The sequence below is a fragment of the Ciconia boyciana genome, chromosome 6 (assembly GCF_034638445.1).
Source record: "Ciconia boyciana chromosome 6, ASM3463844v1, whole genome shotgun sequence".
Classification (NCBI taxonomy): domain Eukaryota; kingdom Metazoa; phylum Chordata; class Aves; order Ciconiiformes; family Ciconiidae; genus Ciconia; species Ciconia boyciana.
In genome coordinates this window covers 41203227-41231056 of record NC_132939.1, presented here as the reverse complement: position 1 = coordinate 41231056, position 27830 = coordinate 41203227, and the positions used below count along the sequence as shown (strand labels likewise).

Here is a 27830-nt window from a genome sequence, read left to right as displayed (position 1 = left end):
CAGTAAACTCTCTAAACATTGTTTCTCCGTGCTGGCAATTACAAGTTCTTTCTAAGTTAACTTGATAACTTTCCCAACAATGCTTTATAAAAAGTATGTGAAAACCAAATGACTTAGCAATATGTGTGATTTTATTTACCTGTTCTGAATTTATGACTTTTATTCTTCCAAAGAATAAGATACTTCCATATCTGCGGTATGAAATTAATGGGACTCCTGAGTGATTTCCCCACCCACCCCCTTTTTTTCCCCTGTATAGTTCAAATGACTGGAAGAATTGCCCACCCCTAGTAAGAGTGCTCTTTGTGTACAGGGGTGATGGTGCAGGAAGAGATGTTACTGCAGTAACAGTTTATTCTTTCTTGGATCTTGTAATGAACTTCTTGTTCTATTGTGCTACCTGTCTATGGGCCACATTTTTATAATGAATTTAGAGTACACATTACTTCGTTGTCTTGGGATTTATACCAGAGCCGTAATGACTGACAAAGGGGTCTCAACCCTTTGGATCTGAAGAAGTCCTATACTAGTAGACTTAAGTCTACGTTCACATCAGACTTTGAATCTTAAATGTTAATAATTTTACACTATCTTTTCCAACTATTCAGATGCATGGCTGTTCTGTCTGTGTGCACAAGTGAAGCAGCGTCATTATTTACCAAATCTCTGTGTGCAAATCATTATCAAGTTCATAAATGTCAAGTATCGGGAGTGCAGTACTTGAACCATAGTACACTTTTTTCCTTTCACTTGTAATACTGGCTGCTGCAGTTAACTTTTTTAGCATTTACTTACTGCTGTGTTGAAGGGGAATAGTCTGGCCTTGCATAGTGTGTTGATTGCTTGAAGTAATAGGCTAGATCTGTTCTCTATTCTGTGAACTAAAAGGATGATTTTCACTGTAACAATGTTGTGTAATTGTAATTGTAACTATGATCTGTCAATGTAATGACCTTGATGTCAGTAGCTGTTATTCCGAGATAAATTCTAAGAAGTTTATGCACTTCAGAGGAGTTACAGCAAGTCTGTATTGTTGGATGTTATGTATTTGTTAGAAATAATTGTTTCCTTTAGGAGGTAAGTGGCTCTGTAGTCTCATAAAAGAAAAAGAAACATGGATGGGAAAACACTTTGGAGATGCACTACAGAAACTTTCAGAGAAGGAAGATAAAGTTGTGTCAAAAAGGAGTATCATAGGAAAACTTGCAACTTTTGGGGGAAAATGAATAGAGTTCCACTTTCTTTTGGGGCTTACAGGCTGATAATGCTTGGCTGGAATAAAGGTCTCAGTTGTGCAGTTTCTTCACGTTTTCTGAACTAGATGAAAATGAGATTTGAGTACTCTCTCATACTTCAAAATCACACAAGAATGTGTTGAGAGAGAATTAACAGTAGGTGCTACTTCCAAATGTTTTAATGAATAGGAAGAATAATTAAGAAACATAAATACTCAGAACAAAGTATGTACAATTTCAGTATAAACAGTATGCATCCTTTTAAGTAACTCAAATGTGCATAAAGATTAATATGGTTGTTAATACATTTTTCTATCATATAAAATGACAGCTTTAGTGACATACAACTGAAGTTCCTAGTTTATCTAATTTTACAAATGGTCTTTTTCCCAACTATTCAGTGACATTATGGGAGCATTTTGTTATCCAACATTTTGTGTTCTTTACATAATTGGGTTTTTTTAAAAAATGCAGATTTCAGATTTTACTTGCATACTTTTTTTATTTATCCTTCCTCGCGGCGTGGAGAGCAGCTCATTAAAGGAATTTTGTGAACTTTGGGAACCTCATAAATATTGCAGAATTACATCCCAATAGGATGTTCTTCTAAAAAAAAAAAAAGTGTATCTTCCTGGGAACCTTTCAGATTTGAAGTGAGTATCTAAATTAGGTACTTTACATGTAATTTTAAATATGTAAACATATGTAAAAGTGTTAATATAATGAACGAGATGAGACCACGTTCAGAGTGTAGACACACTTGTGCAGTGTTTCAGCATTTTTCAAAACTTCAGTGTTTACAAAGTGTAGCAAGAATCAATTGCTGAAATATTTGGCTATATGTAGCTTGGTTTAGTTTGTTGTAGGTGTGAAGGGGGGATAATGTTGGGAATGTTTCTCTCTTAAAGTTGGAGGAACAATTAATTCTTCTGATAGCATAGACTTCACCTTGCTTGTGGCAAGCAAATAATTCATTTTTATGATAGATTGGAAGTGAAAGCAGTTATGAGAGTTGTAGAATGGTCTTTGTTAAGGAAAGAATCAGTGTGTCTCAGTCAGCAGCTAGGAAGCATGAATTCAAATTAAGTATTTTCAAAAAAACCCTGACTTTTCAGGAATTAGTAGAATTTTGTACAGGAGGATATTGTAGATGCTAGATGTTCTTGGGTCAAAATGTGTTTGGATGAGTTAATGGAATAAAAATCCCTGGGAGTGTCTGAATTCTAAGATACTACCTCTGGCTCAGGATGCTTTTGATTTACAAGTTTTTGGAGATTTAGAATGTTTTCTGAGGTTTATTCTTCCGTTTTTATGCTATTGCCATGGAGCTGCCTGTTTGCCTGTGGTTAGAAGTGGCATACTGAGGTTGGTGGTCTGTTGATCTGACCAGACATAGCCATTCTTATATTTTCATGACCAATGAGGTAGCTTTGAAATGCTTTGGTTTGATTGTTTGAAAATACACTTAGTGCTGTTTTGATACTGTTTTGCTTAAATAACAAACCCTGATTGATATCAGGGGCATTAATTGTGATAGAACATGCAAAGGTTACAGGCAGGAAATGCAGATGCTGCAGTTGTGAAATGCACAGTGTATTTTAACCACAGTGCATTGTTTATCGATTGCATTCTAGATGGTTGAAGTTGGAAAATATGCATAATTGATAAACTGCTATTTCATTGGGTCTTACAAGTGTATCTCAGTATTTATTATGAAATTAAGCTTAACTAGCTACTAAAGCAGTCCTTAAAAAAAAAAAAAGGATACTTAACACTGACAAAATGACAACAAAGGATACTTAATCAACAACAAAATGAAGTTAAATAGGTTGTAAAAAGTTGATCAACGTTCCTATTTGTGATACTTGTAAATGCCATGAAGTGTGTGGGTAATATATGCATCTGAAATGGCTAACTTCTGTTTGTGCAAGCTCTTAAGGTGCTTGCTGTAGTAGGGGTGCAGAAGTACCTCTTTGTACAAATAAATAATGTTTATTCACATAACAAAGTCTTTGAGTATTTAATACCTTTGTGTTGTAATGAAACTTTTTTTCAGTATAAAATAATGTACGTATTGAAGTTAAAAAACAGAAACTTCTGTTCATTAATCATGTTTCTAAGCTAATGGTGAAAACAGCTACATATTTTGTAGAGTTAAGTCCCTTTTGCAATTTAAAGCACTGAATTGAGTGTTCTGTGTATTTTGGGTAGAAGGCAATTAGACATAATCAAGGGTTTCCCTACTGTGGCTTTCCATAAGCTGTTTAGTCAACTGCGTTAGAGGCAGATAGCCTCTGGTAGAACTTTAGGTGCCTGTTTACTGAAGGTTGAAAGTCTGTTCTCTGTGTGTATGGATAAATCCTGCCTTCCTCATAGGCTTCTTTGCAAGACTTCCAAATTGAAAATGTGCAGAGGTGCTTTCTTTTTGTGGATGAATAACCTATGCAGAGAAGACCTGATTGTAAATTAAAAGGCAGCTGCTATATAGCAGAGCTTACGCTAAAAGATACACACACAAATTTGAAGTAAGGAGATTTCTTGACATAGTTTGAGGTAAATAGGAATAAGGAGATTTTCTCCTGTGAAAAGAAGGTAGGTACATTGTTAATATTTCATTTATTTCACTAGAAAATTGAGATACTGTTTGTGGATCTAGAGGATTAGAGTGTTAATCATAAAAAACCCCAGTGTTTCTCACTCACTTTTCTGTTTATGCCCCATTCTTCCAATTTTACTTTTTAAACAGTTGGTTTAGATCTTTAACATTTCTATATAATTTTCTTGCGGTATCTACCTCATAGAGGCAAAACACAATAAAAGAATGCAGGACACGGAGTTACATAAAGATCCATGTAGAAATTGAACAGGAAATACCTGGATAGCAATGAGGTTTATGTACAGGAAGATATTGATCAGTATAGTAGTTGTGTAATTTTTTTCTGGATTATTGTTCCTAAATTACTCTCTTCTATCAACACTTGGGATAAAAGTGTTTTTACTGTGTAATAATTGCTCTTTCATAAACAATTATTTGGAATAAAGTCACTCTTACACAGTGCACAGAACTTATTTCATAACAGTTACGCTGGTGAGGTTTTCTTTTAGACACAGCCTAAAAGTATGTGGCAGTTAAGTTATATAACATCTCTTGGTGAAGAATTACCTTTTTTTTTTTTAAACACTGGAGATGTATTTTATTTCTTAGTTTCATTGCCATCACGCCTATGCATATTTAATTGCTCTTTAAGAAATCTTGCTTTGGGGATTTATTTTGGGGGGAGGGGGGTGGGGGTGAAGGATCTGGTGGTATGATAATTTATTTCACACCAAAAGTAGGTTTTGAGATAGTGGTGGGTGTTCTTCATCCTTTTGTCATTTAAAAAGTTGGGAGAAAGTGATAATGATCACTTTTTCCTAATTGATGAAGAGACTGGCTAGAGAACTTGGATCCTCCACTGATTTATGAAATCTTCAGAACAAATGTATGACCTGCAAGAGCTTTGTTTGCATATCTGATTGTTATTTTTTGTCACTCAGACTGTTCTTTAATTATCCTGAGTAATGGCTCAGCAGGATATTAAGTTTAATGATATCTTCTGCCTTCATCTGTGCAATTCCAACAGGTATTAAGAGCTAATTATGAAGTTGGCTGTTCTTCAGGGCCTGTCCTGAACCTACAGTGTGAATTCAAGCAGTCTGTAGTTTTTTCTGCCACTATAGGATTTTTATAAAAATGGCTGATTAGAGGTAACCTGCTGTTGGGCAATTAAGGGTAAAAATACATTTTTCTAGGTTCAGGATAAATTCCACTTAATGTTACTGAGAGATGGAGTGCATTCTTAGCCTTTTTGAAGGTATTGTGCATGTTTGTGTGTATATTTGTGTTGAAAAATCCTGCATCTGTTGGCTGTAATGTTCTGAAACACTGTGCTTCTCTGAATGCTGATTTAAATGATTCTGAAATAGGGAATGAACTTCAGAGATTCCAAGTGCCTGAAGTTCTTTCTGACTCTTTTTTTTTTTTTTTAATGGGTTGCTTGCTGTAAAGTTTCTTCCATTTGCTCACCTTGGTTTCTCTTCACCCAAAATATGGTGACTTCTTAACTGCTACCAAATTTGAGGTTGGTGATCCTATAATGCTCCTTCTAGAAGAAAAAAAAAACAACCTCTTGGCTTTATACTAGTGACCACTATAAGAAGCTGGAAAATGTTTGATTCCAGTATTTAACTCAAAACCGTGGTTTGTTTCTGTGTAAAATAATTTTTTATGTCAAAATACAATTTTCCAGGTGAATACTATGATCTTTTGCTTGATACTAAGTTTACCAGCAGACAGCTTCAGTACATTTGCTTGTGTTTCAGATATCACGGTATATCAAAGTAGAGAATAAGAAGTGGTAACAAGCCAGATGAGTTTAACTCTTTAAAACACATGGCATTCAAGAGTTGTGAAACTCAAATTGTTTGCTTTCTTTGAGGATAAGGTGCTTTAACTTCTGGACCCCGGGGTGCAGGAACAGAATCCTGGGATACACGTTGAGACCCTGGGAAAGGAAAAGATAATGCTTTGGCAAACAGAACTCTGAGAAGTATTCAAGGAGAACATGTTAACATGCTTACAAGTTTTATAAGACCTATTCTGTTTCATAGCTTTAGCAAGATTTGTACAGTTGAATTGGTAGAAGGCAGGACTACTGGCTGTGTTAACTCTCTGATAAAGTGGTGTAAATTAGAGAGCACTGGTGTAAATTAGAAAGCACTGGCACTATTCTGTGCCAGGAGGCTAGATTAACATTTAGGAGGTGCAAAATACCACTTCCTGGTCAACTTTCAGTGATGCCTCCCTTAAAACGCTTTACGTTATACGCTTGTATCTTATCTTTTGTTTTTAATAACTTTTATTTCCATGAACTTGATTGTATTCGTTATTGTCAATATTGCCTTAATGACACAAGCTCTTTAAGCTCTGTAACACTGTATTCTTTTTTGTATATATAGATAGCTTCTTATATTCTAGTTCTAACACTAGTAGTTTTTGTTTTTTTCTGTCTGTTCCTTGGGAATGTGTGTTACTGACCTGCAGCTGATGAACACTGATGTGAGCGTTCATCGGTGTAACAGTCTAGGTCAGTTCAGGTCACTGTGTTCACAGTCTGCTGCAGATTATACTTTCCCCTTCTATATTCCTAAATAATAAATAGATGCTCCTGGTTTTGGAAAGGAAATGTACACTCTTGAGGATGTTTGCCACATTGTGATTTTTCCTTCCCTTTCCAGTGTATCGTGATTGTAAGGACCTGCCACACTACTAAGTGTACCAGTTCACTCTGATTTCTGGGCTCTTGTACTACAACTACTACTAGTAATAAAGAGGATGAGCTTCATATTCTTAGTTCTGTTTAGTATTAAGTGTCTAACAAAGCTCTAACTGTGGCACTTTATTATTAGCTGTATAACTTAACAATGTAACTTCATCTTAACGGAATAATGTGCCAGTATGGTGATGCTGACAGTAAAGGTATTCTTGATCTTATAAAATTCAAATACTGTGTTTTGGTGTTACCATCAGTGTATAATTAGTCTTACTGTTTATAGTGGTGACTTTCTTGGAAAGAAAACTTTTTTACTAGCTTAGATGTATTCCAAAAAATGCCCAGCAGTTTAAAAGACTGTACATGAATCTTTTTAGATAGAAATGGTCCGAGGTGTGTAACTATTTTTTGGTTTTTAAAAGATGTTACTTGCAAGGTTCATGCATTTAGGAGAAATGTAGAAAATATAGGTGGTAATGACAGAATGAGAAACTGCATCTGAGGATGAACTTGTGCTGAAATAAACATGCTGCGTTGCTTTCCTGCAGGACTGCTGTGAGTTTCCTGCTAAAAGAAATTCGTAAAACCCCTGAATGATCTGTGGCTTTATAAGTGGGAGCTATAAATATAGAAATTGGGAAGTGATTTCTGTCTTGTGATCTGTGCAGAACTGGCAAGGTCAACGTTGCAATATAATGTCCCATTCTTTAGTAGTAATTTTGAAAAGAATGCTGAAAATTTGACCTAAAAACAATTTGAGGGCTGGGAATAACATCTTGAAGAGTGATCCATTTAGAATTCAGTCTTGTTGGCTAATCAAAAAGAAGTCTGAGAGGTAGCCTTATTAGGTGTCTCCCTGGGTTTTAGACGTATTCAGATGCTTTTTAATTTAAAGGAGAAAATTGTTTAGTTTAAGGGGTATGACACAGCAGACTGGAACTTCACCTTAAATAAAGAAAATTATCCCAATGGGAGGGAGTAGATAGTGTGACATATATGTGTGAAGTTGAGTAACTGCTTTTTTTGGTGTGGTGGTTTTTTTGGTGTGGTGGTTTGGGTTTTTTTTTGTTTTTGTAGAACAGCCAAAGAAATAATCAGGCAACAAGTGTAAAACATACCGAAATATTTTTGTACAGAAAAATTATGAATCCTTTCTACAGGAAGACAGAAGAAGTACAAATGGATTCAAAATAAGCCATCTATTACTCTGTAGTCTAATCTACTGCTATTAAGTTTATATGTTCTTTCCATGCTTTTTCTTAAGGCATCATACTTAAATGAAGAACTGGACCCTTGGAATAAGCTACTGAGGGAGCTAGGGGATTTCTTTCTTTCTGTTTTGTTGGTTTGTTTTTTTTGTTTGTTTGAAATCTTAAGTCAAACACTTGATTCAATACGAAGGTAACGGAATGAAATATGGTCTGTCTAAATGTCAGACTACTTTAATTGATCTTCTTGTCTTTTGAATCAGTTTTATTTGCATCATTGTTAGTTCAAAAACATGCTTTCCTAGGTTCCCCAACTCCAGTTATCCTGTTAGATAAGCTAGAAGACTATTGGTTTCCTCCTGGAAGACAGAGAATTTATAGACTTATTTTTAGTTGACTGCACTGCTTTTCTGTAAAACTAAGTCTCCAGCACCTTTGCTTTGAGTCACACATGAATCTCTTAATTATATGATTGAAAATAAAAAGTGCTATATATTGCCTACTTTGGATAGAAAAAGCATATTCTCCAAATCAAATTCCAGTAAAATGTGTGTATTTATATAAGTACATACAGCCACACAAATGCATAGTTTGCTTATTTTCAGTATCACTCCTTTGGCTTTGTGTTTTCTAATCCAATTACAGAGAAAACTGCAGTAGTAAGCAGGAATTTGATCATGACAGTACTGTAGATTAATCTTGCACATTCACAGTATTGAATGGCTGTCTTAAATGAAAAGGAAACCAGCGCTATCTGTACTGTAATAGGTGAAATGTACTCAACATAGCTAGTTTCTGCTAAGAAAGACAATGATCTTTTCGTTTATTAACTAAAATAGAGGCGTAATCAGATTACTGATAGCCGGTGTCAAAGTACAGTAGTTTAGTAGTTTGTTGGTGGGTTGTTGAATTTGCCTGTCCAGGGCTAGAAGCTGTTCTTGAAAAATTAAAATCAGAAGAAAATGTACAAGAACCCTTGCAGTGTAAATTCTAAGGCTCGCAATTGCAAAATAATCCTGACCTTTCTTTAAGAAGGTCTCTTACAATTGGTCTGGTTGCACTGCACTTTAGTCTGTGTTTTGCAATCAGTTTGTGCCATAAGTTAGAACCATTACCTAGTGGTGTGTGTAAATTGCAGACCTGTCTGTAGCACCCTTATATCTCTGTTTCAGTAATATATAGAGAAGATAAAAACATGTTCAACAGTTTATTTTGAATCTCTGATTATTGTGGTATGGGTAAATATATGAGAGTTTGAGTCTGGGCAGAAAAGTACTTCAGAGACTTCGAAGCTGAGTGAAAAATTTTTAGGGATTATTTTAGCATTACTTTACATAGAACATTTCATGAATAAACTGACATCTGTGATGATGTTAAATGTCTTCAAAATACTTGCTGTACTGTGGTGTCATAGTTGTGATGATGAAGAGTATTTCTCAAGTGATTAAAACACTGGCTTGTCCACAAGCTTGTCTGTGTCTGTTTTCATTATTTTGTCCAAAGAGAAGACACTGCTCACAAGCTTTGCTTCCCTTAAGCATTTCAAACTGGAATAATGTACAAAATGTTCCAAAATAGAAAGTTAACATAGGAAATACTATATACAGTCTTGTTAATTGAGGGAGGGAGCACTTACAGATGATAGCTGATACTTTTGGCAAGAGTTGAGCTTTTGACATTGGTGTTGCAATTGTGGTATGGGTTTTTTCTAGCACAGACATTTGGAAAATACCATGACTTAATTGATTTTAAAAATGCAAAACTTCAATAATTTCTTACCAAATGGTAGTCTAATAATTTCTTTTCATCTGTGAAAAAAATACTAATTTTTGGCTGCTGTATGTGGCAAAGAAACAATGTAGCATTGAGTCTGCAAAAACACAGGACATTTATTATGTCGTCTATTTATTCCCAATATTTTCTGAAAGATTGCCTGACGGTGAAAGTACTAGGCCCATGAAAGACCTGTTAAGGAAACTTATTTGTTTGGGTAGATGCTCTCAAGCTCTGCTGTGTTAAAACCCTCCCAAATTTCTTTATAATATTTTTTTTCATCTTTGTATACTTCCCTTTCTTCATTTGGTAATGTGTGTGAGAGGCTTTCAGCAGCAATCCGTTTTGGGCATTAACAAAAGCTAACTTTCATGTTCATGCTATTGTGAATATTGTGGCAGAGACCTGCTAGGTGGTTTGATAAAGAAATGCTGACTGGAGGTGAATGTAGGATGTATTTTGTGTTAAATTTTGGCATTGACCAAACTATGTATTGGCAGATTAAACTGCATAACTCAGGTTCTTGCAGTTTTCTTTAGTCCCATTGAAAGCAACCATATGTTGATATGTAAAACTATTTAACAGTCTGTAATAACTTTTATCTGTAAAAGACACATGAACACTAATATTCTTATTTTATTTATTGGAAGAACTGATCTGAAATTAATTAAAGTCCCATATCAAGTCAGTTAAGAAAATAGATGTAGGATTCTTAGTTTTATTTTACATGGCTTGATCTTCAGGAAGTACATACTTTCTTGAGGAAGGATACTTTATGTTTACTAATTGTAAAGAGAACTTAGATTAATTTGTTTGTAGAGCTTTCTTAAATTACTATTAGAAACATGACTGCCTCAGTCTTGGGAGCTTGTGTTCAAACATGTTTCATAGATTATTCAGCCTGCTAAAGGAATGCAGTTGAAATATACTATCCAGACTCTTCATAGAATAGTCAGTGTTTATAAGTAGTAAGAAATACTTCTGCTGCTTATGTTTTTCTTGGCTATTTAGTTTTCTTGAGTGACGGCATTCAATTTGATGTTTGAGTGGAAAGATTGTAACTTTTCAGTAGAATTATATTGATATCGTTGAAGGTAGAATAACTTGGAGGTAAAAATGAGTGAGTGGTTTTTTGAGGTCAAAATGAGCATTTGTGTCTGGTTAGGTGATCTAGTACCTCCAAGCATTCCTGTTAACTGTCAGTTGATTTAAGAAATAATTATGGCTGTTTAATGGCTTTCAGCTAAAATTTGCTGGATCTTGGGTCTGCTTAGATTGCTGAAGTTCTTGATGATTTGCATGTGAGGTACAAAGGAAAATGCAAATTTGCTAGTGGAGGAGTCTTTAATGATGCTAAAATAAAATGCCTGCACAAATTGTCAGGTGTGAGGAGAAGGAGAGCTGGTATATAGGGGCAGTGGCTGATATTCTGACACTGTGGCATGGAGCATTTTAGTAGTTCTCTTACAGTATGTTCATGATAATGACCAGATTAATTTCACTTTTCCTGAAGTTAATGTAATCATGCAGTCTTATAGAATAAATAGAATCTTTTTCCAGGAAGATGACAGTTCTTTTGAAAATTCCTAGGCAGGAACTTACTTTTCTGAAGGATTGCCTCTGGGACTGAAATTGAAAAGAAAAACTTATTTATAAATTAAACTGTGCTCAGTATTTTGTAAGTTTTTAACTGAAACAAAATTTTAGAAGCCTGTTGTTGCATAAAGAACACTTGAGTACAAGAATGGTCAATGAATGATAAACTTGGAAGGCACTTGCATGTGTTATTCTAAAAAAATTGTTTTATTTTGTTTCCAATTCTTAGACATATATGTTTTAGTTTTTGAGGAGAATGCTGTTTGTCACGGAGTTCGAATCCATCGTTTTCAGTGGCTTCTAACTTTTTTTGGACTTGTAGTCTCAATTGACTTTTTTTTTTTCCCTGCTGCTGGCTTCTGTGTAGTGGATAGAAGTCTATGGACAATTGGTTTACTTAGTTTCCAGACCATGAAATTTAAAGGGTCTTAGTCTTTAAAAACACAGCCACGAGTTGTATGAGTTTTGTTACTCTAGTGTTCCTAAATACCATATTGGTTAGGAGAGTGGCTATAAAAATCCTAGCACAAGAAAAAATGATTCCATGAAAACATTCTGGTAAGGAATAGTGGCAGAATGAAGGCAGTCTTATACTGAATTTAAGTTGTGACTTAGAAGTTTGACCCTAGCATAGAAGAGGAGGAAATTGAAGTCTGGATTTTCTGTAAGTTGTTCAAAGAAGCTGATGAAACTTGACAGTACTTGGCCCTGTAGTGAAAAGAAGCAAACTTTTGACTCTGAATGACGGAGAGTGATATGGTGGTAGTGGAAAAGAGGAAGGACAGATTCAGGGAAGGAGAGAGTTTTGCAAGCCTGGGCTTTGCCATACCCATTACAGGACTGAAGGGGACTTATGGATGAGTAAATTCTCTTGTGTCTGTCAGTTGTGTCATGTAACTTGCCAGATTGCTCCTTAGAGCTAGCTGGGTTTCCTGTGTCTGCCACTGTTGTGGGACAGTTGCTCAAGGATGTCACTTTTCTGGTGGTTAGGAATTACTTTTAGAAAGTGATCAGATGAGTCTTTGAAAAAATTGAGGAGCAAGAAATGATCATCAGCTCAAATGGAAAAGATCTATAAAAAAGGGAACCTTCAGGTAACATCTTAATACCATTGCTACTTTAAATGTAGTAGTTACTGACCTGATGTTTAACTGGCTGTTCATAAGGTTCCACAGAAAATTGTCTTTATTTGCAAATGTTGTTCAAATGTACACTAGTCTTAACTAGTTGTTGAAATCTTTTTTTCCACATCTTTAACTTGGACTTATTTTATGAAGTAAAGGTTTTCTGTTAACGTATGAGAGCTGGTGTTTCTAATTTTTTTTACATCTTCCAATTATTTTTTAAATAATTTAAAGTGGTATGTCTTTGAAACATGTATGATCCTGGTATGACCAGTGACACTTGTCTCACTGCACAGCTTACTAGAGAGAGAATCTTGCTTGAGACTTTAATTTGTAAAATAAAGATTGATTTTTATTTTATATATATATTTATTTAAAATAGTCAAGGTATCTTTTTTCCACTCCTCAGTTGGCAGTTGAAGGGTTAATTGTAATTGTAATACATGTCTAGACATAATCAGGTCTGTAAGGATACACTAAAACTCTTCTACATGCTTCATGCTTTTTACATGTGTGATGGTTTAGATGTTCTGAATGAGATGAAGTTTCAGACTGTGTGTGTTGAAAACTAAAGGTGAAGGCTTCTCCTCTGATGTTCAGTTTCCCTTTTGTGAATGGGAACTAGAACATTAGTAGCTACACAGGTGTGTCCGCTCTTAAATTACTGTTATGAGTCAAATCTTCCACCTCCCCAGTATTTTTCAGTTTTCCAAAACAGTGTTCTGCTTCATCTTTGGCATAATAAACGTCTAAAAATGAAGATTAGGTTAGACTTTTTGTGTGACAATAATCTTGTGATTAAAACAGAATGTTAAAAAAAAAAAATCTTACTATTGTTTTGTGTTTTGTGACATGCCCTAGTAGGATAAGCACACATTTATGTGTGCACTGGGTATGTATATTCAAGTTGCCTCAGTGTATTACATTTCTTTCAAAAATACTGCAGGCTTTTCCTTCCTTCCTTCTAGAAGTCTGAATGGACTTTAGAAAAACAAAACACAAACATTGCATTGCAGCTGGCATTGCTTTACATACTGTTGAATTTTTTCAAAATACACTTCCAGAGTCTAAGAGTTAACGATGTTTACAACTGAAATAGAAAGAAAGTATACTCACTTACTGAGTGCGTTCCTGTATTGCTAAATCCATTAGAGTTTGATTGTTTAACTTGTACAGGAAAGTGTTAGTGTTTCAACAGCATAAGGTAAGTCCTTTAATCAGTCTTACATGCTTTACCATTCAAGTTTCATGCCTCTTTTTCCCATTGATATGTTTTGCTAGGTTTGAGATGTTGGACAAATATTTCAAATACTGCATAGCAGGATTTATTAATAAAATAAGTCTATGAAATCCTGTATGTAGTTATTATATAACCTTTAGGTTGCATATGCAATTTTACCTGCCCAAAATGCTGTAATAACTTCCCTTCTTTGTCCTCAATGGCTAAGAGAAATATGTTTGATCAATGTAAAGATTGTCTTTAAGTCAGGCTTTTCTATGCAATTGAGGCAATAAAATGCGGTTTTAATATGAATGCTGCTATTATGGGTAGTGCTGTATGAAAAGTAGAGCAATAATTCTGAAGTTTTAGGACCTTTAGGACCTTTAAAAAGAAGGGGAAAAAAAACAACCTCATTTTGTTCCCAGAAAATATTTTTTCTTTGAATCTGGATTTATCAACTTATATGTGAAATGCCAGATTTTTAATAATTTAAAGTTACATGGAAATTCTCTAGTAAACTACTTTAAATCTTCTGTTACACTTTGATCAAGCAGTGTAATTGCATGCTAGGGATGTGGAGTATCAGTGTAATTGGTGATTTCCTTGAAAGGTAGAAATAAGTAAAACTTCAGTTTCTTATTTGAGATCTTGGAGTTTGTTGGGTGAAAGACTATTGCCTGGTTTGCACATGGTCAGACTTCGTATTTAAAAGATAAAACCCTTTCCAACTACAAAATGTAGTGAATGTATGTCTGAAATGCAACATGCCATTAAAACAATATTAAGTTTACAAAGTCTAGAATATTAGGTGTTAGAATTTTTATTTGTTCCCTTCTATATGTGCATTCTGTAGTTATTTAACCTCAGACAATTCTTTTTTGTGGGATTCATACTATTCAAGTAGCTGTTCAGTAGTTCTTTTTATCCTTGTATTCTATCTTGCCTAGTTTCAGGCATTATTTCATGCATCCTTGCACAAATACAAAGTATCTGTCACTAACTGCTTCTCAGATCTCCCCGAATTCACTTTCATAATAAAACTGGGCAAGTTCCTGTGGTGGTACTCTTATTTACAGCTGAGGGCTAAGGTGTAGAGGGAGACCAGAGTTATCAGGTGTCACTGAATTTTGTAGAAAGATAGTGGATCTCAGAGATCGATGAAAATACTGTAAATATGAAAATGGACAGGCTGGTAGAAGAGGAGGAATCTACTGTGAAAAAGAGGCTCCTGGTTGAGCTTGTTTGAAGAGTCTGAAGCATAACCCTGTCTGTGGGGAAAATATTCTAACAGAATCTGTACCATAACTAAATTCAGCTGGATTTTTTTAAAGCCATGGGAGGCCATATTTTTGTTTACAGAACTAGTGTTTTATACATGTGCTCAAAAATAACATGTTTTCTCTCCCTTAAGAAATGGTCTTGCTAATATACTTTTAAAAATACATTTTGATTGAATTTGTAATTCAGAAGAGTTAGGGCTTGTCTTGTATTTGACTTTCTTAATCTCTCTTGTCTTGTTTTTGCAACTCTTGTGCCCTGGACATGCAGGTTATGATATCATGGTCAGTTTAGGCTGATCTAAGACCATGTTGTCACTGAAAGGAGCTGTTACTTCGGTATCCTGTTTGCATCCCTTGTGCCAGCCTAAGTACTCCCATGGCTATGCAGAGTCGGATCAGGAAACTGATGTAATTCATCACTGAATGAAAAATAAATAGAATTATTTCCTCAGTAGGCTTAATGTGTGGCAGCAGAAGCAGCTAAGTCAGCATAGTAGAGGGAACAGAAATAGGAGGAGGAGGAGGATTGCTCCTCTTAGTATCAGCCTGGGGACTTACAAATTGGTTTAAGACAATGGAAAGAATTCGGTCGTAACTGGGAAGGAGGGAAGGTGAGTACCAAATTGTTCTGTGCCATTTTGTTTCCCAATTTTAGTGCTAGTCAATCTTGAATCATCAGTATAGTTATAAATCGTATCAAATCTCTCTCTCCTGAGAACTATTTCAAAGGAAAGGAATACCTAAGGACTGAGAAAGTTGTATTACGTAGAGAACATTTCTTAAGCATTTGTCTTTGTGTATGGAACCCAAGTTAGTACAACAACCCTGGGGGAGGCTGATCTGTTTACTTTATCAGTTTTTATTGAACCCGGGATTTACTGCTTTTCAAAAAAGTTGGTGTTGGGAAATTCTGTGTTAATTCTTAGGGCTCATAGTCATGCAATATGTCAAGTGATAGTTTTGACACCCCTTACTTCTCAGTTCAAGACTTAAGGAAGCAGGTTGATTAATGTAATTTATACAGCAAATCTGCAGTGATCTTATTCTTGGTTTTGTATTGAGGGTCTTGATGACTAAGTGTTCCTAAAGTGTAAATTGATTTTTCCATATTTCTAAAGATCAAGCTCTTAACTTCTGCATAGATAACTTCTGTTAGGTTTTAGCCACATGACAGTTACAGTGGAGAAAAAAAAAAAATCCCTAAAATCAATCAAATGCGTATACAAGCCATTACAGAAAGTGATGCTAAAGGAAGTCTGCTAATATTGACAAAAATGTCAAAAACCCAACTACAAAGTGCGTTCTTGTGTGGCAACCTTTCTGTTCAACCTTTTGGACCCTGTGAAGATTGTTATAAATACTGTTGTATAAAATATTTTTTGAGGGCTTTTTTGTAGGTTGGATTTTTTGGTTTTGTTTGTTTTTATTTTTATAACGTTATTTCTGTACTATATAGATTCTCAAAATCCTTAGCTCATTAACCTGTCTAGTTGAAAAGTATGACATCTAGGCAATACCTAGTAAATACGGAGACTTGATTCTGCTTGGCCAAGTACTCCAGAAGAAGGAAATAGTTTGGCTGTCAGCACTTAGGAGGCAGATGCGTCTCTCTGTGTATGATCACAGCTATATTATTTTCCTCTTCATTATCAGCAAACAGAGGATGAAATTAAGGCCCAACAGTTGCCGCTGGCAACTAGGATTTGTCAAATAGTTATAAAAGGGTGCTGGGCAATGAAAGAAGACTAATAGAAGGGGAGAAGACCGTCACTTACAGAAGACCTGAGTTTTGGAAAGAGTTGAGTACTGCTTTCAAGTCAAAGAGCATAAAAGCTTTCATAACCTTCCTTAGGTGATAATTATAAAAGTATTTAGTTCTGGTTTTATTTTTGTAAAAAGAGCCTCTGTGCATGCAGTAACTTCCAAATGTTTGAAGTATGGTGTTGTGCATATGTGCATGTAATATATTACTTTTTTTAAAAAACTACTTTTATAACTATTTTATGTGTGCTTTTGTATTTATGTGCAAGGACACTGTTTGCTTTTTGTTGTCTTGTCCTTGACTAGTGAAAATTGGGATAACAAGTTGGGCTTGTGAAATTGTCTGGTCATTTGCTGCCTATAGATACTAGAGGAGTGCAAATTATGTATAATTGTAGTTTTCTCCAGAAGGCTGTTAACTTTCTATTGGATTAGGGTCAGTTTTGTAGTATTTTTTTTAGAATCTAAGTAACAACTGCAGTTAAGTATAGTTGCTGGGTTTGCTCAACTTCCTCCGTCCCCTTCTATTGGGAGCCCACTATTTAAAATAGCTGATTCTGGATTTTGGTCTCTACATTTTTATCTTGAAATATCTGTATTTCAAAAATGCATTACAAAGTCTGGGTGTTTTTTCTTCTCTGTTACCGTGCTCTGTTTGGTGCATTACTTTTTCTCACCAAGTGGCAGTGGTTAGTTGAGAGTGCTTTCATGACAGACTTTTAACTGAAATACTTGTAACTGCCTTGTTCTTACTAGGATTTTAAATTTTAATTGATTAAATCATTAGTTAGCTAATGCAAGGGAGAAGAACACATTTTAATTTGGTTTACCATTGAGCATAAGGCCAGAGGGGCTAAAATCAGGGCTGATGTGTGAAGTTTTATATGTCAGTATCACTTAGTCCTGAGAAAGGAGCAATGTAAGAATGCTATCCTCCTGGTTAGACTGTTTCACGCTCTAACTCCTGAGAGTAATGAAAATGTACAACCACTCCCTTTAAAAAAATCTTCAAGGATAGATTAGGGGCTGATTATAGCTCTGCTTTTTTTTTTTTAATTGTGCCTCCTTTAATAATGAAATTGTGTTGTTGATCTTAAGCTCTGTAGAGCAATGTGGTCTCTACTTTACTCTCCTTATTCTATTTTTTTAATCCCTCTTCCAAGAAAATTTTATATTGAATCTTGTCTTGAATTAGCTACACAATGACTTCAGTCAATTTAAAGTCATAATGAGGACAAATGAGTTTGTGGTTTCCTGTAATGATGGCCAATCCAGTAATATTGTTAAATGTTTACATTTTGTATTCACATCTGCAAATTCCCTTGTCTTCCCTAGGATTTTGGCTTGCAAAAGACAAAACATAAGCCCATTCACTTTGTAGTGAAGAGACTACTATTTTTTTCAACAGACTTACTAGCTTTATTTTTCAGCTACTTCAAAGTTTTCCACTAGACCTTTTGCACTAGTTGAGATAACTAAATTCAGTAGAACATACAAGCTATCTACTAGGTTAGCAGGCAAGTAGGAAGCTTCATTGCTTCTTTGTAAGTTAGGTGGGTAGTATGATGTTAGTTAGGTGGGGGATGTTAGTATGATGTAAGTTAGGTGGGTAGATGCTTTTAAAAAAATGCATTTTTCTCCATATAGAACAGGACACTAAACCCAGTCTCCTGTGATACTCTAACCTTCAGCTGTCTTCAGTAGTAAGTAAAATGTGAATCCATAAAATATAGTTGTTTCCTGTATAATGGATTTGTAAATTCTATATTTTAATTAATGTATCCATTTCTTAATCTTTTCAATATACTGTCATTAAAAACTAAATTCCTTAAAAGTATGCTGTGTACCTGTTTTAATATAGCTTTGGGTTTGGAAGAAAATGTATAACAATTTATGCTGACAGTGCCATAAGGAAAAAAATGTGTGCATATATTAAAATGCTTCATATGATTGCTGTTTGTGCCTTCTTTTAGAGTTACTATACTAACTTTAATACCTTCATTTCAAAGCAAAATCCCCAACATTTATGAACAGAAAATAATACTTGGTCTCTAGTGCAGAAATATTTTTGTCGTTAATGACTGACTGAAGTGATTAATGCAAAACAGTTTCTTCTTTTTTTTTTTTTCTTCCTTCAGAGCTAGACTTCATTGTTTTGGGAACAGTATGGAATAAAATCCATTATCTTTTGGTTTTTTTGTGTTTTCAGGCTCGGATAGCGTTTTTACAAGGGGAAAGAAAGGGTCAAGAAAATTTGAAGAAAGATTTAGTGAGAAGAATAAAAATGTTAGAATATGCATTAAAACAAGAAAGGTAGGTATACAAATTGTTCAGCTTTTATCTGACCTGGAATACTCTGCAGACTAAAAGTTCCATCACATTATGTAAACTGTCTTTATGGTTGGTCATCTTTACACTATGTTTTCTGATAAACTTTGGTGTCTGCTATAATAAAAAGTTGCAAAATTTTGAAAATTGTTTGGACTCATGTCTTTAACACAGAAAGTTGTAATTGGACAGTTTCCCTTTTCTGAGTTAGAGTAATGGTATACTTAGTAAGAATAAACGTTCCAAAAACGTTTATACCTTATTAGTATACTTTTACCTGCTCTTCAGTGGTATTAAACTTGAAAGGATGAAAAATACTGTTCTCTTGATTCCCTACAACTATTTTGTATATGTTGCATGATGAAAACTATGCTTTGTGGCAGAACAGAATCCTTTAAAAATTAGTATTACATTTTGAAGTACTATTTTTTCATGTGGTAGATACTAGAATTTCTAGTCTCGGTAGGTGCATTTTCTGTAGTGTTAATGTAATGCTTTAAAAATTAAAATTCCATTCAATCCATGCAGACTCATGTCCTTCAAATCTACATGCTCTTCTGTTGCCTGGCTACTTCATTTGACCAATATTAGTAGTTAATTTTTCAAAAACACTAGGAAAATCTTCGTCATGTGCCTGTACTTTTAGTAGTGGACTCAATTCTTACATTTAATTTTTCTTGCTCTTAAAAAGTAGCTGAATCCAACAGTGTAAATATCTTGAGGATCAGGCAACAAAATAGGTAGCCTTTATCATTTATTTTTATTTGAGGGGAACATTTCTGCCAGAGTAAACTTAAAATTTTGTAGCAAAGTGTAGTGAGGCTTCATGTGGACATTTTTAAGTTTGTTGTCCAAGAGTATGTATGTCTAAATGTATTTCATGTTATGAATTAGTACGAGTAAGTGACTAGTACAGAAACAACTTTGATTAGTTGGTTTCATATTAAAAACTAATGTTTTGGCAAGGTTGGCTACATACCTCTGTGTGAAGTGTCCAGTATAAAGGTGCTTCAGAAAACAGTGTATGTTCATACAGAAAGCTGTATCGGCCCATCATGTGTTTTCTGGTGAAGTAATAGGCAGAAAGGATCTGTTTCTTCATTCAGCCCTGTCCTCAAAATGGAAAGTAACTCAAGGTTTCCAAACAGTGTAAGACTGAAAGTGACGTTGTTATATCGTACTGGTAATGTGCAAGTTGCTCTGGATGCAAGGCAGACGAAAAGTGTGCAAAGCGTTGGGGTGCATTTACTCTAAAGAACATTGAACATATCAAAGGAATAATGTGCTGCTATGGCAGACCCAAGTGTCTTGGGTATAAGTAACTTTTCTGAAATTGAAGGAAAACATTTTGGTTATTTTGGCAATAATAAACTCTGTGTGCTGCACATAGAGACTTTCTGCAGATACACGCCATAAGGCTGTGAGGATTGCCTACTTATTGAGATAAATCAGAGGCAGTTAATTACAGCTGGAGTGTGAAGACATCATATAACAGAATACAGAATTTGGAGATTAATGGCATTGGTGAAACCTCATTCCTGCTTTCCCCTGAAATGCAGCTGCCTTTGTAGTTTGATTTCCCTTGAAATTCCAAAATCCATCTGATGGGCAAGAAACTTGTAATCATATGTACAACAGGAGGAGAACAGCAGGAACATACAGTTTGCTTTAGTTCTTGTGGCTAGTGGGTACAGGCCAACTGCATACTTTTCAAGAGGAAAATCCTTGCTTAAGTCCCAGCCAGAATTGTCGTGAAGATTGCTAAAAGCAGGAACTGAAACTCTGGGGTTGATTGGTGGATGTGTGTGAGGCAACGAGGAAGCTTTCTGTTACTTTCTGCTACAAATGCCCAGTACTTTGAGGGCCTCTAGTTGCGAAAGTATGATGGATTGAGTAAGGAAAGTAAGCACAGGTACTGACTTGCCAGTAAATCATCCAAGAATGATAGTATGTTAGTTTCTCGGTTGTTGTACTGAATGAAGAGTTCAGGATAATAAACTATTTTTTTGCCATTGTTCCTCTGAGTGAAGAATCACAACTAATGAAAAGAAACCAGCCCCAAAGCAAAATAAATGCTGAGAATTTCAGATCTGAAAATTGTTGACAGCAATCTTCAGTGTTGCACCTGATTCCCCCCGCCCCCTTTCTCCTTTTGTTGCTCACTCCCTGATGCTGTCAAAAAGTTTCATACAGTGAAACATCACATTATAGGGAGTCACAAACAAACTCATTCAGACAATGATGACCATTGTGATTTCTCAGAAAAAGGGTATCAAACAGAACATCAGTGTGTAAGATTAAATAAAATGCAGTAGTAGTTACAAAATAGTTTGATATTTCTAGTATTTATCTCTAAGTATGTGTGCAACAGGTGCAATAATGTCTTAGAGAAGTAAAATGTTGTTTATTATTTTAATGTCCTTAAATATTTTGGTAGTTCTGTATGAATTTTTGTAATAAAATTAGGCCTTAAGTAGTTATATGTATGGGATTTTTTGTTTGTAGATAGTGGATATTCCTTTATGGTGATTTGCAGACCCAGCCAGATTCCTTCTCTTGTGTACTCTAGGCCACTCTACTCCAAGCTTTATTAGCATAGTGCTGTGCTTACATTATGAAGACTTGCTGAGATCATAAAACTGTGGCTATATTTTGACTTCATGGGGTTTGGACTGGAGCTGGCTTATATTGTTGCAACTGAGTGGTAGGATTCAGCAGTTAAATAGCAGCAAGCAGTTAAATCATCTTGGGGCATTGTTTCTCCTACTACTACTTTTTCACTTATGGAAATCTAGCCTTGGAAGAATAGCAAGTCAATACTCGAAGGATTCAAAAGATGCCTCTTGTAGAACTGAGTTACTGTGGAGTGTGGGGGAGTAACGTCACTGACTTGTCAACAACACTGTGGCTTGTTAGTGATTTTTAAGATATGTAATAATTACCCTTGCTTGTGTGACAATATGGAGAGGAATATGTGTGCAAATATATAGTTTATTGGAACTCAATAAGATTAATTTCTTACTGTAAAATTGAAGTTGAGCATCAAATGTGATGTGAAAGACATAACTGATCTCATTACATGCAGCAATGTTTTGGCTTATTTGTAGTGGCTAGTCATTGGTATCATTTTAGATCAGATACATCATTATCTTCTCTAATGAACAATTAAAGCAGAATTTTAATTAATGTTTTGAAATTGTAGCTCCAAAATGGAACAACTGCTCCTAAATAGTATTTGCCACAGCTCTAAATTGAACAAATTTAGATTGGCTTTTCAATTACAGTGCTTTATTGGCTTCAATTATGAATTGAGCAAAAATATTTCATCAGCTTAAGTTAAATAACTTCACAATTTCATAATTATTTTCATTTTTATTGGTTTTTTTGTTTTGTGGTGGTGTTGGGTTTTTTTTTTTTGGGGGGGTGTGGTGGTGTTTCCCCCCCCTCCCAAATGTACAGTACTTTATAGGGCATATAAATCATAATATGCACACTTTACCTGGGAAGCTTGGTGGAACACTGCCCTATTACAATGTGGAACAAAGCTTTGTCTCTCAGTTTAAAGAGAACACTTAGGGTACAGAGTCTTACTAGTGCATGGATGAAATATAAACGTATTCACAAATAATTTAAAAAATTATAATTCTATTTAATTGACAGTCGATTAGATTCAGGTCACACAAATACCTAGCCTTCAGGAGCCATACAGTTTTTTAGTTACAATGTAATTGCTATGAAATGCAGGATTTTATCTTGCTATAAAGGGTCAATAGTGCCATCTACTGACAGTTTGTTAATGAGACTTCCTAATTGCAATTTTAGCAGAAACTTCCATAATTCAGAAGAAAATCTTCTATACCATCAAATATATCAGGCAGCATTTGAGATTAACTTTTACCTTCTATTTGGAAAAACTTGCGGCAGTGGCTCAGTCATTTGAGAAGAAAATTTGTTGGAAAGCCTTGGTCTTGTCCAGCATGTGTTCCATTATGTGTCTGTTCTCGAAGTTTCATATTTGAGAGTAGTCTTTAAAATTGGTGGAAGCTAGATATGGTTCAGTTACTCTGAAAACTTTGGTCAAATGTTTAATTTAGAATTATGAAGACAGCTGTATTTTATAGAGACTTCTTTAAAATGTGGCTGCTAACTTTTTTCCAGAGATCTTTCACCTTGGCCCTACTGCAGAACATCTAGAGCTCTTTTCCCTGAGATTGAGTATTTTTGCAGAGGATCTGTGAGGCAAAAGTCAAATTGTGGAAGGTCTAGGATAAAGTCAGAGAATTCCAGGATATAGGTGTAGGTAGTTCATGTGATATTCCTGGAGGTAAAGGGAGCTGAAGGCATTTTGATGCGCAGCTTGGGTAGAGAATGAGATTTCGAAGGCTCATGCATACCTGCATGGAAATAGTATCACCAAGACCGATTTTTTTAAAAAGTGATGGATAAGGAGAGGTTAGGGTATCAGAGATCAGGAGATGGGAAGGAGTGAGGCATGTTCGCATAGGTGGAGTGAGCAGGAATTGGAAGCTAAACCTCCAGTCAATGAGGAAGAGAAAATCATTAAGAGAATACATGTGATGAGGGAATCTAGCACTGTAACATGGTTCCTCAGAGGGAAAGATCTCTATCGTAAGCAAAGACAGAGCAGGGGAGAAATTGAAGTGCAAATTAAAGGTGGCAAATAGGCAGGAATCCCAAATGTGAGGTTCATTCATTGTAGTACGATTGACTTAGCTATTACAGTGCTACAACTGAAAAAATAATCTCTGCTAAATAGTTGAACCTACTGGTTTTTGAAAGGTTCTCTTAGTAACTGACACACATGGAAAAAAACCACATTCTTGGAAAACATACTAAACTCTCATCTTTAAGTTATTTGATAATGGTGAATAATTGTAAGAAGCTTATCTCAAAACTCTGTTCTTGAAAGACTAGAAATAATTGTATCGTGCAATAATTATCGCAACAGTTTTATTTGGATAAATTGTATTGTGTTAGTATGGTTGTTTTAAATGGGAATAGTAGAATGTTTTGAGTTGATAAAAGCATTGTATGCTAATTTGTTAAACATTTGCATACTTTTTCAGGGCAAAATATCATAAATTAAAATATGGCACAGAATTGAACCAAGGTGACTTGAAAATGCCAACTTTTGAATCAGGTAACTTTTTTACAATAGCCTGTTTTAGTATAATGTGTTTATACACTGTTCTAGACTTGCTCTGTTCAATTTACTGCAGCTTTCACTCTTCCTCCCACCCCCCTTAGGTGTGTGATAGAGAAGGTGTTTAGGAAGGGTTTGGTATTGGGTAGATGTTGTTTAGCCAGAAAATCAAAATTAATTGACCTTTCCTTTTTTGAAAGAGCTCTGAATGTCGAAGAAAGCTTTAAATAGAGTTCCACAATTCCTTATTTAGCTGCTGCTTCTCATTATTTCTTATAATACCCCTTCTTGAAGGATTTAATATTTTTTTGCCATAGTGCTATCCATCCAGAAGGAAAGCGTAAGTGCAGAATAAACATAGGAAATACTGTTGGGTTTTGGTGCTTTAATAGGATGCTAGTTTTTAAAGAATGAGAAAAAAAATTGTACTGCATTGGCCTGGAAAAAATGTTGTTGAGCTTCTGTTTTTATCTTAAATCAAGGAAAAAAGTCCTAAGAGAAAAATTAGGCTATCGTTATTGGTACTCTGGGATGCATCTGATTTTGTAACGTAGTTATAAAGTTGATCATAACAGTTTTGCTCTTCACAATATTGCAGATAGAGGAAAGGGTTTTTTTGTAACAACATTGGACTATTTAATAAGCAGAATTGCATGTGGTTTCTCTTGAAATATAGGTCTTTGGGAAGTTGCACTGTTGGCCTGTATTTGTGTAATGTGCCTTAAAATTGTGGTCTACATATTTGTATTTTCCCCCCCCTTTTGGGGGGTTTGCTTGTTTCTTTTCTGCTTTAGAAGTGACACATCTTGGGTCCTTTATACCCAGTTGAAACTAGAGATCATTATTCGTATTTCTTGCTTGATGGCATTTTTCATATGTGTTTAAAAGCAATATAAGTTAGATGTTAAAATCCTTAAACTATTAGTTTGTAACATGTTTTATAGTCTCTGCCATAATAGAAGTGCAGTGGGTCTAGATTTTAATTGTTGATAGTAAATCGATGGAATTTGTGTTAAACTTGACATGTTTGTTTTCTCCAAATGTTGATATATGTCATTGCTTCTCTTATTTTAACTATATTTTCCATGTTGCTTTCTAAGCATCTCTGCTTTGTGAAAGAGTTATAGCCTGTTTTCTTAGCAGTAACACTCCCGCTGATCAGGGCAAGGTTTTCTTTTGTGTACAAGTTAAATATTTTTTCTAGTTCCCTTTCTGCATGTAAGAGGTCAGGATTTTTTAACTGATTCTGTTCTGTTAAATTAGTTGCTTGATGCTTCAGTAAAGAATTAGAAAAAAATATTTTTAAATTAAAAAACAGTGCATAAGACTGCATCTAATTTAAAGCTTTTTTTAAGATTTGCTTTTAGTTTTATTGGTGTCTTGTAAAAAGTAAATAGATCTTTAAAAAAAAAAAACACCAAACAAAACCAGAACAAAAAAACCCACCCAACAATGACACTGTATCTTTCAGAAGAAACCAAAGATACGGAGGTTCCCGCAGTACCTCAAAATAGCCAATTGACCTGGAAGCAAGGCAGACAGTTACTAAGACAGTAAGTAACATTGTTGAATATTGGTGTATTCAAACTTCTCCCTGAAGTATGAGGAGCTGTATATATGTTTATTCTATGAAACAGAGTAATTGAGGTGCACAAATGGTGGTTCATGTTTCAGGACACTGTAGTCTTGAGCTTTAAGAAGTATAGAGTAAGGTTTTCCATGAGATGGATAGCGATGAAGCTTATTTTCCATAAATTATATAATAGTGCCATTAGTTTTTAACAGTCAATACTAATTTCTTTCCTTTTCCCTCAAATATGCTTTCCCCTTTCTTTCTTCTCTTAATGCATCTAGGTATCTTCAGGAAGTAGGTTATACAGATACAATATTGGATGTACGCTCCCAGCGGGTAAGGTCTTTGCTTGGGCTCTCCAATTCAGAACCAAATGGTTCAGTAGAGACAAAGAACTTAGAACAAATCCTCAATGGGGGTGAATCTCCTTCATCAAAACAAAAGGGACAGGAGATCAAAAGGTAAGTGAAAAGATAAGAAATGCATAAAGTTTAAGTATGTTTTACTTAGTCATTGATATGTACTGGTCAGTTCACATTGAACTTTCAACTCTAGAGTCTCTGAACACCTGTGAGTGCAGCTGACTACAAATGATTATGAACTTAACTGAAATTGATTGTACATAGGAACATATGTATCTATATTACATATATATGTATATTATACATATATATTATACAGGAACATATACAGTGTATTGAAGCTGAATTTATGTCATATAAGCACTTTGGAGTTGTTTTAAGCAAAGATTCTGTTGAATGGTGCTTTTATAATAAGGAACTGGGCAGCTATAGAAACTTCTTCATAACCATTTCTTGTTGTTTTGCTAATTTTAAAGCTCTTAAGCTGTTAGGTAGCAATTACATTTAATCTGATTAATCTTCTAAAATCTCTTCAGCAAGTAAAACGGATTCTCTGTTAATGTTTTTATTTATGTAGGAATTCTGGTGATGTTCTCGAAACATTTAACTTCTTAGAAAACGCAGATGATAGTGATGAAGAAGAAGAGAGTGACATGATAGAAGATATTACAGAAGGAAAAGAAAAGCACCGGATAAATAAGAAACACAAAGTATAAGACCTTTTTTAATTTTTTTTTAATAGAGATCTGAAATTCCCTTTGAAAAGGGAAATCTTTTTTTCCCAGATAATTATGTGTAGTGCTAAGATGTTTGTACCTTCATTATCTGAATGGATTATAAGTAGATGCGTTATTGAAAAATTTGGTGGTTTAATATTACCTTGAAAACTTAAAAATGTGTTTGCTAATGTGAATTAATTGCTGAAAGAGAACTGATTTGGCCATCTCAGCTTCTCTGCGTACTTTGAATCCCTTTGAGGCTAATTTAGCACAATACAATTGGCATCCTTTCTGAATTTTGGAGAAGGTAGGGACAATTCCTTAGAAGAAACTAAATTATGTAATGGGGAAAAAAAAAAACCAACAGTTCCATGCCAAGTATGTTTTTAATACTTCCTTTTAGGCAGCTTTTTACTAAATATATTAAGAGCCTAGCAGAGACTTGTTTCCAGTAACCTTCTGTTTAAGGTTCAATTAAGTTTTGTTCTGTTTTATTTTCTGCTTTAGTTTTCCATTCTGTGAGCAGCTTTCTAGGTAGCATAGACTATATTGACTGTTCCTTTTTAGTTCTTTTTCTCCTGTACTGGAAGAGTCTTCCTGTCATTGGGATTTCTTTATGTAAAGTGGTTGATTTATGAGCGGTGTACTGACAGTTTTATTACTTTTTCCTCAGTAGAGTATTCTGTAGCATGCTGGCCCCTCTGGCTGCATTGAATTTTCTTAAATAGCTAGCAGCATTAGCTCAGCTTGACGCAAGTCTTAATCTCCCAACTTGACTTGTCAGGAAGGGTTTTCCACCATACCTTTGGTATTAACTTGTACTTCTGGTAAATAGATTAACCAAGCAATCGGTTGAATCTTTTTTGTTCTAAGGCACTAGATAGTCTGATAAAAAGATTATTTAATAAGTAAATCTCCAAGCACATACGAAGATATTACACTCTTTTTTTGACTCTTGACAAAGCTTGTTTTTTATAGAAAGTAGAAGGATCATTTATAGTTATCTTTGTAAAAATTGTCTCTTTATGCAAAAGTTTAAGAATATTGTGCAAGTCATAGAAACATAGCATAACCCCGTGTGGAAATTTTCTTCAGCTGCAGAATGAAAGAAGATTTTTCACTGATGCCTCGGTAGGGGGTTTGTTTTGTTTAAGGTGAAGGTGTGGTAGAACT

The 27830-nt window shown here is 34.8% G+C and overlaps 1 protein-coding gene across 3 annotated transcripts in view; it reads left to right on the top strand.

Moving 5' to 3' along the window:
- Positions 1–27830, top strand: part of STRN3 (striatin 3) — a 68559-nt gene that overhangs the window by 2955 nt on the left and 37774 nt on the right. For all 3 annotated transcript variants that reach the window (XM_072863535.1, XM_072863536.1, XM_072863537.1), the window contains exons 2-6: positions 18721–18824; positions 23927–24000; positions 25475–25556; positions 25858–26037; positions 26516–26648. In XM_072863535.1, coding sequence (XP_072719636.1) covers positions 18721–18824; positions 23927–24000; positions 25475–25556; positions 25858–26037; positions 26516–26648 — 573 coding nt within the window. The remainder of the gene's footprint in view (positions 1–18720; positions 18825–23926; positions 24001–25474; positions 25557–25857; positions 26038–26515; positions 26649–27830) is intronic.